Genomic DNA, 10,570 nt, shown 5'->3' with positions numbered 1-10,570 from the left:
TCTCCAAGGCGCGTCGATATAGCAGGAATTACTAATTTGCTACAATCCAATGGTCATCTGAGCTACTCTATCTAATATTCTGGCCTATATGAGAATTTTTCTTTTATATAGTAAAAAAGTTAATATGGTGAAGTATTTCTGTACGTATTGATACTGATTGCTATAATACAGTGGATTTAATACAATTTATTGGACCAACACTATTGCAATGGATTCCATTCCACGTACGCATGAAGGTCTGTGTTGTTATAATTACTTTCTTTTTGTATTATATACATTTATTATTAGATTAAATTAAATAAACTTTGTGGATTTTAATCAACAAATCAATGATTGTTGTTTTATTAGGTTAGAAAGTATTTTGAATGCGTATAAGTAATAAAGATTTCTTAAATTATAATATGTATATATTTTATTACCATCATATAACACAATAATTTTATTTGCATCTGCAATTTTATATTTTAATTCATCTATTGTTATGGTATCAGTTTCTATATGTGTGTAAAATAACATAACTTTCTTTTATTAATATTTATTAATATAATGTATTTTAGATATTGAAGCTCAGATCCGTGAGATACAATCCAAAAAAAAAGAAATTCAAAATGCAACAACAGAAAAAGATCAAGTAGGACTGGGCAAGACAGGTTTTTATGATCAAGATATTTATGATGGAAGTAATAACAAATATGATGGTTATGTTACTTCAATTGCTGCTAATGATGAAATTGAAGTAAGTAAATTTTATTCATAAGTATATTGTATTCTGTATTAAAAATTAAGTAAATATAATTTCTTATTTCAGGATGAAGATTATGAACCTAATACATTTGGTTCAAATAAAAGAGCTGGGTATAATGCACCTGCAGCTCTTCTTAATGATGTGGCACAGGTATTTCTTCCAAATATTTATATAATGTTATATGTATTTAAACTTATTTTTGTTATATATATAAAATGCAATTAATATGATGTTTTTTTAATTTTAATCAGAGCGACAAAGATTTTGATCCCTTTGCCGATAGACGACGTCCTACTATAGCTGACAGAGAAGATGAATATAGACAAAAGAGACGAAGAATGATAATCTCCCCAGAACGAGTTGATCCTTTTGCAGAAGGTTTGTATTCTTTTTTTTATTGTAAATATTATACAAAAATCCAATAATTATCAATTATTTTTTATAATATACTAAAAGGTAACAATCAAAAATATTAAAATATCTTTTGGAAATAGTACATTTTTAGTACTGATAACTGATAAAATATGTGATTGTGTAATAAGTTTGCACATAAAGATTTTATATTCATTATTATATGATTATGTAAAATATTACAAGTTTTATTTCTCTTATTCTTTTATAAGATTATTATGCATGATTTTATTCGGGAAATTTAAATTGAGTCGCAAGCAATTTGGTGTTTATAATAATTCTCGGTATATTGTTTTTATTATGTTATGATGATAAGTGATATAATCCAAATCTATAAATGTCAGCAATTTTCATATGACGTACTCAATCATTTTTTATACTACTGCATAATGCTTAATATTGTTTTCACTCGTTTTGTATTTTAGATGACAATAATAAAATTTTCTATTTGTTGAAATAATCATTTCTGGACCAATTAAATTGTTTGTTATTATGTGTTATAATTTCTTATGGTATTTCTAATACTGAATTATGAATAAAAGGATTTATTGGGTTAGTTTATAAACATTGCTTTCTAGTAATGACCTCCTTATTTATAATAGCACTTATTTATATATCAATTTAATCAAATTTCAAGTAGTCAGTTTTGATATTGTGTAGTAAAAACATATAATATATCAATTTACTTCTTTACTTTAAATCACATGCTGTCAGTTCTCAATTTAATAAATTGCTAATTTAATAATTAGTTGCATTAATTATTTTATTTTGGCGAAGATGTCTATATTATGATTGCTCTATTTCATCAGTACACAGCAAGTTACTGCCAGTTAATGATACTATACTTTTGTTAAGTAATAAATATTAATATATATTATAGACAATATTGTCTACTTTTAGTTTTTATAAGGGAAGATCCTAAACTTGGAAATTCAAGAAATTATGAAACCGAGAATATCTAGAGAATTTTGTCTCGAGTAAAAAATTATATTCTTTTCTATTCATTTTAATCTAAAGAACTAAAAACTCTCTAACATTCTTTTTTTTTCCTCAGAGAAGTTTCCATTAAAAAAAGTTGTACATCTTAGTGCATTTTACTGTAAAAAAAAAAAAAAATTATTAAACAATTGGGAAAGTTATAAACACAAAAGTTTACAATTTCTTTTTTAAATTTATAAATTTTCTATATCTATAGAGAATGCTTTGTCGTTTAAAATATAAATATATTTAGTTATCATTTACTATTTTAAAGATTGAGAAATTTAAGACATGTTGAATTTATCTGAATCTGCTTTTATAACTTTTGTATAAACAAAAAGTTAAATTCATTTAAAAAAAGGTCAATGATCCCCATATTTTTAAAAATATGAGTTTCAAAAAAAATTGATTATTATATCAATTTCATTGAATTAAACATATCTTTTTCTATAAACTTATTTATATCATGAAAAGTAATTAAAATATTTATATTTTTAATTTTAGATGATTTAATCAGTACATTAAAGATACTTTGTTGGCATGTTTTTTGTTTCTATTATCTTTATATACTCTAACCACAACATATAATTTCTATAGTAATAAAAACTAGTTAATTTCTTATTTATTTTTTAAACATTCTTTATTGATATAAAAAATCTCAGAATTTTAAACTAATTTTTAAAATATGTAAACTTTTTTGTTCATAACTTTTTGAACTTATTTAAATAATTTTTAGTACTTTTTTTATAAACTGATATATTACATTAAGATAAACAACTTTTGTTAACAGCTTTAAAAAAAAAAAAATAAAGAATAATGGAAAGAAAACTGAAATCTCAAGAATGTTATCTCCATAGATAGAATATTGATAACAAGAATTCTTGTGTCTCAATGAATGATCTATGACGCTATATATATTGACAAAATTCCATAATTTCTTGTAATTCAAATTTGAAATCTACCCTTTTAAAAAAAATGTAGTTGTATACAGTAGTTATAAAAAAAACGAAATATCATGATATAAGTATAAATGATAAAACGTAAATAAAAAATTATTTTGACATTTAATATTGGATTTGTGACATCTATTCCTATAGAATGTAATATATTTGGAATTATATAGTGTGTGTGTGTGTGTGTGTGTATGCACGAATGCGTATGTGTATATATATGTATATATAATCACAATTGACTTATAATGTTATGTCTTATCAAAACTTTAATATCTTCGATATTATCATAAATTTTTTTGAAATGATAATATTCTGAGCACATGTGTATGACCATATTTAATATTTTAGACGCAAGTGTAATATATATTGTGAAAACTGGCATGAATGAAGAGAGTGAATGTGTTTCTTTTGAAAAATATACTAATATAAACATTTTTTTCCAATCTTAGTGATGGTCAACTTAATGGAATCAACCACTAACTGAGGATACTGTATTGAAGGTCAAATAAGATTGAATTGTTGAGGACAAAAATAAACTTTTGTTCACTATATGGTACAATGAAACTCAGTTATATTATGGTAATTTATTTTTTATTTTTCTATCATATTAAAATTAAAGTAAATTCCAGTTATGATATGATAATTTTATATTTCAGTAATGATAGAAAATCAATTGTTAGTTGTAATAATTACATATATTCCTATTTAGATTATAAATAATTATTTATTACAAAAGAGAAATGATTACAATATAGTTATCATGTAATATTCTTAAATTTTTATGTAAAACTTTTTTTGTGGAAGTTGAACGAATAAACAAAATCAAAATTATTTTGTATTAATATTTGCTTTTTTTTATCTCTTTTTTTTTTTTTTTTTTCTTTATTTTTTTAAGTAAAGTTCCATGTTTTAATTCTATATATTGAGTTTCATTGTGTCAAATATGTTAAAGACACAAACTTATTCAATGAAACAGTATGAATGGTATGAGTGCAAATATTATTAATGACTAGAATGAGTTAATTTCTAGATGGCTAAAGTATTTTTCAATATGGAAGACTTGAGCAGGACAATACTCCATATGGCAGAAAACATTCACGTACGTATGCTATATGCCACCTACTGTTGCAACTCTCTGAAACTCGTTGCAATAACTATATAGAATGAAACCCTAGTATGTTTGGATGCTGTAATATTTCCAAATTTTTGACAAATACTATCATTCGTGCAGCGCGGAAATGAGAGTCAATCCAGTAGTTTACTTAGAATATGAACAGATATTCTAAGGGCATTAAATAAAAATTATTGAAATGAAGTGAGTAGGACCAATCATAATTAAAAATATAAATGTAAGAATTTTTATCAATAATAGTCTAATAGTTGCGCTTTGCGTTACGTTTGATTCGTGATTACAGGTGGCAAAACTCCAGACATTGGTTCTAGGACGTTTACTGAAATTATGCGGGAACAATTGCTGAAAGGAGAAGAAACTGAGGTTTGTAATAACAATTTCAAATTCTATAATATGTGTATATAATGTGTATATAACAGAATTATACATTATACATATATCATTAATTTCTGATATTCTCTTTTAACTACGTTATTTTACCACATTGGTTTTTTTTTGCAAAATAATTTTACTAATTAAATAATTATCTAATAATTTATAATACAATACTCTACACTTTTAGTAATATATTTATAAAATATCATATTACTATTTAACTATACTTAATATAACTCTAGTGTTTTACTCATTTTTATTATATTTCTGAACATAATGTTAACCTAATTTTATTTGTAAATTTTTAGTTAAGAAAGAAATTAGCAGAAAAAGCCAAGGAAGGTACTTTAAAAGCAAATGGTGAACCTAAACCAGTACCTAAGAAAAGAGGACGTTGGGATCAAACTGATGATGTTCCTACATCTAAGAAAATATCTGGAACTTCAGCTACGCCAACTTCATGGGATAATGCTGATGTGAGAATCACAATAGTTTTAAATAAAACATTTTTTAATTTATTTAATTTTATATACTTTATATACTAATTATGTACTATTTATTTTCCAAATAAATTTTGTAGGTAACTCCGGCTGCTATTAGATGGGATGAAACTCCTGGCCATGGTAAAGGAGGAGAAACACCTGGAGCTACGCCAGGAATAAGCACTAGGATGTGGGATGCCACACCAGGGCATGCGGCTCCTGGTGCTGCTACTCCTGGTAGAGAAACACCATCACATGAAAAAACTGTTTCAAGTCGTAGAAATCGTTGGGATGAAACACCAAAAACAGAAAGAGGTAAATTCAAAGTAAATGTTAAAATGAATCATTGTTTCTGAAATGGTAATAGAATAAATTATAAGTAATACAAATATTAAAAATAGAAACACCTGGACATAGCAGTGGATGGGCCGAAACTCCCAGAACAGATAGAGTAACCGGAGATTTAATTCAAGAAACACCAACACCATCAGCCAGTAAAAGGCGCAGTCGATGGGATGAAACGCCATCAAATCAAACGCCTGGGTCCATGACACCGCAAACACCTGCTACTCCACTTACAACTCCACACCAAGCCACTGTTTTAACTCCAAGTGGAGTTACACCCACAGGACCTAAAGCAATGGGTTTAGCAACCCCAACACCAGGACATTTGATGTCTATGACACCAGAACAACTACAAGCTTACCGTTGGGAAAGAGAAATAGATGAAAGGAATAGACCACTTTCTGATGATGAATTAGATGCTTTATTCCCACCTGGTTATAAAGTTCTACAACCGCCTGCAGGTATTTTTGTATTTTCTGCATTAATAGTAAACATGTAAATTAAGCCATATGTATATATAGTTATATGTTTTTAAATTGTGTATATTTTAATAGGGTTAATAAATTGTTTATATTTTTAATAGGATATATACCAATACGTACACCTGCAAGAAAACTCACAGCAACACCAACTCCTATTGCTGGTACACCCCAAGGATTCTTTATCCAGACTGAAGATAAGAATGCAAAGTTTGTAGACAATCAACCAAAGGGCAATTTACCATTTATGAAACCAGAAGATGCTCAATATTTTGATAAACTCTTAGTTGATGTGGATGAAGAAACTCTTAGTCCAGAAGAACAAAAGGAAAGGAAAATTATGAAACTACTCCTAAAAATTAAAAATGGTACACCACCAATGAGAAAGGCTGCTCTAAGACAAATTACAGATAAGGCAAGAGAATTTGGAGCCGGACCACTGTTCAATCAAATTCTGCCTCTATTGATGTCTCCTACTCTTGAAGATCAAGAAAGACATCTGCTTGTAAAAGTTATTGATCGTATTCTTTATAAATTAGATGATTTGGTTAGACCATATGTGCACAAGGTAAGAATATTGTGTCAATTAAAATCAAATACGTTATTTACTTAGAATAATTATAATATATAAAACAATATTTTATTTTTCATAGATTTTAGTTGTTATTGAACCTTTGTTAATTGATGAAGACTATTATGCACGTGTTGAAGGTAGAGAAATCATTTCCAATTTAGCAAAAGCCGCAGGTTTAGCTACTATGATTTCCACAATGAGACCTGACATCGATAATATTGATGAATATGTTCGTAACACAACTGCTAGAGCATTTGCTGTTGTTGCTTCCGCCTTAGGAATTCCTTCACTATTACCGTTCTTAAAAGCTGTATGTCGTAGTAAAAAGTCTTGGCAAGCAAGACATACAGGTATTAAAATCGTTCAGCAAATCGCTATTCTTATGGGATGTGCTATATTACCACATTTGAAAAGCTTGGTCGAAATAATAGAACATGGTAAATATCAAATTATATTATATTATACTACGTTGGCTAATAAATAATATCAGAATTTTCAATATTTTATATTTAAATAAATAACACTATACTTAATATTTTTTTTACTAAAAATTTGGACATTACTTATTGGCCAACCCAATAATATGTTATTTACTTACAAAGGTAAATCATCTTATTTGTAGGACTGGTTGATGAACAACAAAAAGTTCGTACTATCACTGCATTAGCTATAGCAGCTTTAGCTGAAGCAGCAACACCATATGGTATTGAAAGCTTTGATTCTGTTTTAAAACCATTGTGGAAAGGTATACGGACACACAGAGGGAAAGGTTTAGCTGCATTTTTAAAAGCAATTGGATATCTTATACCTCTTATGGACGCTGAATATGCTAATTATTATACTCGCGAAGTGATGTTAATTCTTATTCGAGAATTTCAATCTCCGGATGAAGAGATGAAAAAAATAGTCTTAAAAGTAAGATATAATTTAAATACTTATGCATTTAAATTATTTACATTAATAAATTTTCTTCTTACATAATATATAACTTCCAATTTATAATTAGGTTGTCAAACAATGTTGCGGAACTGATGGCGTCGAAGCACAATATATAAAAGATGAAATTCTGCCACACTTCTTTAAGCATTTCTGGAATCACCGAATGGCATTAGATCGTAGGAATTATCGACAGGTATATTTTGCATTATATATATATATATATGATATCTTTAATCGAACAAAAAGTGTGTGTATGTGTGTGTATATGTATATAATTGTATAAAAGTATAATATAAATATAAATTACGTTATAGCTTGTAGACACAACCGTAGAAATAGCAAATAAAGTTGGTGCATCAGAAATTATTAATAGAGTAGTAGATGATTTAAAAGACGAAAATGAACAATATAGAAAAATGGTTATGGAAACTATTGAAAAGATAATGGGTAATTTAGGAGCAGCTGATGTCGATTCTCGTTTGGAAGAACAACTTATTGATGGTATATTGTATGCATTTCAAGAACAAACTACAGAGGTATATTATATTTTTCTAATCGTAATACGTTTTTTTATTAATCGTAATAATTTACAGACTCAATGTATAAATAATTATTTTTCATTATAGGATGTTGTAATGCTTAACGGCTTTGGTACTATTGTCAATACATTAGGAAAAAGAGTTAAGGCTTATTTACCTCAAATATGTGGTACCATATTATGGAGATTAAATAATAAATCTGCTAAAGTACGGCAGCAAGCAGCTGATCTAATTTCACGTATTGCAGTTGTTATGAAAACCTGTCAAGAAGTAAAATTAATATTCTATAAATTTTGAAAACAAATAACATTATATAAATTCTTAAATATAATAAAATAAATTCTTAAATATTTTAGGAAAAACTTATGGGTCATCTAGGTGTTGTACTTTATGAATATTTAGGTGAAGAATATCCAGAAGTTTTAGGCAGTATTTTGGGAGCTTTAAAGGCTATTGTTAATGTGATAGGAATGACTAAGATGACTCCACCTATAAAAGATTTATTACCACGACTGACTCCTATTTTAAAAAATAGACATGAAAAGGTTATGTTACTTTTATAATAAACTCAGATTATTACAAAATTATTAAATTCATTATTTTATAGGTACAAGAAAATTGTATCGATCTTGTAGGTAGAATAGCAGACAGAGGACCCGAATATGTTTCCGCTCGCGAATGGATGAGGATATGTTTTGAACTTTTAGAATTATTAAAGGCACATAAAAAAGCAATTAGACGAGCAACCGTAAATACTTTTGGTTATATTGCAAAAGCTATTGGGTAAATACCAAACTAAAGAATATTACAAATAATAATAAAAACTAATAAATAATAAAATTAAAAAAATATATATTTACGTTTTCAGACCACATGATGTTTTAGCCACACTTTTAAATAATTTAAAAGTTCAAGAGCGTCAAAATCGTGTATGCACAACCGTAGCTATAGCCATAGTTGCAGAAACATGCAGCCCATTTACAGTTTTACCAGCATTAATGAATGAGTACAGAGTACCTGAATTAAATGTCCAGAATGGTGTACTAAAATCTTTATCTTTTCTTTTTGAATATATTGGAGAAATGGGAAAAGATTATATCTATGCTGTTAGTCCATTATTAGAAGATGCACTTATGGATAGGTAAGTTCATTGTATAAATATATACTTCTGTTATTATAAAAACTATTGCTATAATGATATATCAATTTTAGTATATTCACAATTAATTTTATTATGCAACAGGGATTTAGTACATAGGCAAACAGCTTGTGCAGCTATTAAACATATGGCACTTGGTGTTTATGGTTTTGGCTGCGAAGATGCACTAATTCATTTATTAAATCATGTATGGCCCAATGTTTTCGAAACTTCACCACATTTGGTACAAGCATTTATGGATGCAGTTGATGGTTTACGTGTTGCACTTGGCCCAATAAAAATATTGCAATATACATTACAGGTACATTAATATATTAATATATAAAGTCCACTTAAATTTTATGTATGTAGATATTTGTTTTTTTTTTTTTTAGCAATATTAATATTATTTTCTATATATACTTTACTTTGTTTTTTTTATTTTAGGGTTTATTTCATCCTGCTAGAAAAGTTCGAGATGTGTATTGGAAAATATATAATTCTCTTTATATTGGTGGACAAGATGCTCTTGTTGCTGGTTATCCACGAATTATGAATGATCCAAAGAATCAATATATAAGATACGAATTGGACTATATTTTGTAATAAATAAGTACAATGTGCAAACTATGTAATATCTATGACAATTATTACAATCAATTTATAATGCATTATAAAAAATGTGTTTCGTATTATATTGAATCAAATTAATATAGCTACGATATTTATTTTTTGTTTGCTTTATTCAATAAACCATATAAATAGTTTAAGAAAATTTCTATTTAAGTTAGTAATTATGTTTATTAATAAAATTGTAAAAATAAAAGCCTATCTAATAATTGTGTCTAATTGATTTTGCAGTAGTATATATTTTTGAATAATTATAATAGTACAGAAAATGTAATTTCGAGCACGTTGAAGATATTGTATGAACATTTGAAATATATTTATCTGCACAGTGAAATTAATACTGCGATGTAGTAATATTCTTAATGTTTTCTGTCTTGTACATGAAAAATTTCGTATTATTGTTGCTTCCATTAATAATTCTAAAGACACTTGAATCGTTGAGTGCATTTTTTCTCTAGTTATTTTCAAAATGTTTTTTTATTGGAAAAAGAAGGAAATTGTAACGATTAAAGAAAATAGACACAAAATGACTTGCGTAAATCTATTTATGTAAATTCAAATTCCAACGAAGAAAATTCTATTACAATTACGTTTTACAAAAATTGTTCCCGCCAAATGATTCTTACATGTAAAAAAAAAACTTAGACATTGCCAACTTTATAAACCGAATACGTATTCAAATATATCAATCAGAGCACTTTTATATTACAAGACATTATTCAAAGAGAATGATTCCAGTTTAATAAATGATATTTATGTAATGATAAGACAGAAAACAAATTGAAATGTTTCGTATTCAATCTCTATAAGAAAGATTTATATATAAATGTGACAATCAAAGCCACGAAAT

At 26.9% G+C, this 10,570-nt stretch overlaps 1 protein-coding gene across 5 annotated transcripts; it reads left to right on the top strand.

Annotated features, from left to right (window-relative positions):
- On the top strand, positions 1-9,929 carry LOC127066575 (splicing factor 3B subunit 1). Of its 5 annotated transcripts, XM_051000468.1 has the most exons (19): positions 1-236; positions 558-736; positions 809-895; positions 997-1,123; positions 4,503-4,582; positions 4,903-5,070; positions 5,175-5,391; positions 5,478-5,882; positions 6,005-6,468; positions 6,554-6,911; positions 7,097-7,389; positions 7,481-7,606; positions 7,728-7,949; positions 8,040-8,222; positions 8,309-8,497; positions 8,560-8,735; positions 8,821-9,093; positions 9,196-9,412; positions 9,538-9,929. In XM_051000468.1, the coding sequence occupies exons 1-19, from the start codon at positions 209-211 to the stop codon at positions 9,694-9,696; spliced, it is 3,951 nt and encodes a 1,316-aa protein (XP_050856425.1). In that variant the 5' UTR covers positions 1-208; the 3' UTR covers positions 9,697-9,929. The 5 variants fall into 5 exon arrangements, with proteins under 5 accessions (XP_050856425.1, XP_050856429.1, XP_050856430.1 ...); XM_051000472.1 differs by lacking the exons at positions 1-236; positions 558-736; positions 809-895; positions 997-1,123 and adding exons at positions 2,753-4,186; positions 4,319-4,402; XM_051000473.1 differs by lacking the exons at positions 1-236; positions 558-736; positions 809-895; positions 997-1,123 and adding an exon at positions 2,753-4,186.
- The last annotated feature ends 641 nt before the right edge of the window (positions 9,930-10,570 follow it).

Source organism: Vespula vulgaris, chromosome 9 (genome assembly GCF_905475345.1).
Source record: "Vespula vulgaris chromosome 9, iyVesVulg1.1, whole genome shotgun sequence".
NCBI classification, from domain to species: domain Eukaryota; kingdom Metazoa; phylum Arthropoda; class Insecta; order Hymenoptera; family Vespidae; genus Vespula; species Vespula vulgaris.
This window is presented reverse-complemented; position numbering and strand designations above follow the sequence as displayed.

Bases quoted from the DNA above. Each gene is read 5' to 3' on its own strand.
- LOC127066575 (XM_051000468.1), top strand. From the start codon at position 209: ATGGATTCCATTCCACGTACGCATGAAG. The intron at 7,950-8,039 runs GTATATTATATT...TTTTCATTATAG, and splicing joins TTCAAGAACAAACTACAGAG to GATGTTGTAATGCTTAACGG. The intron at 8,223-8,308 runs GTAAAATTAATA...TAAATATTTTAG, and splicing joins TTATGAAAACCTGTCAAGAA to GAAAAACTTATGGGTCATCT.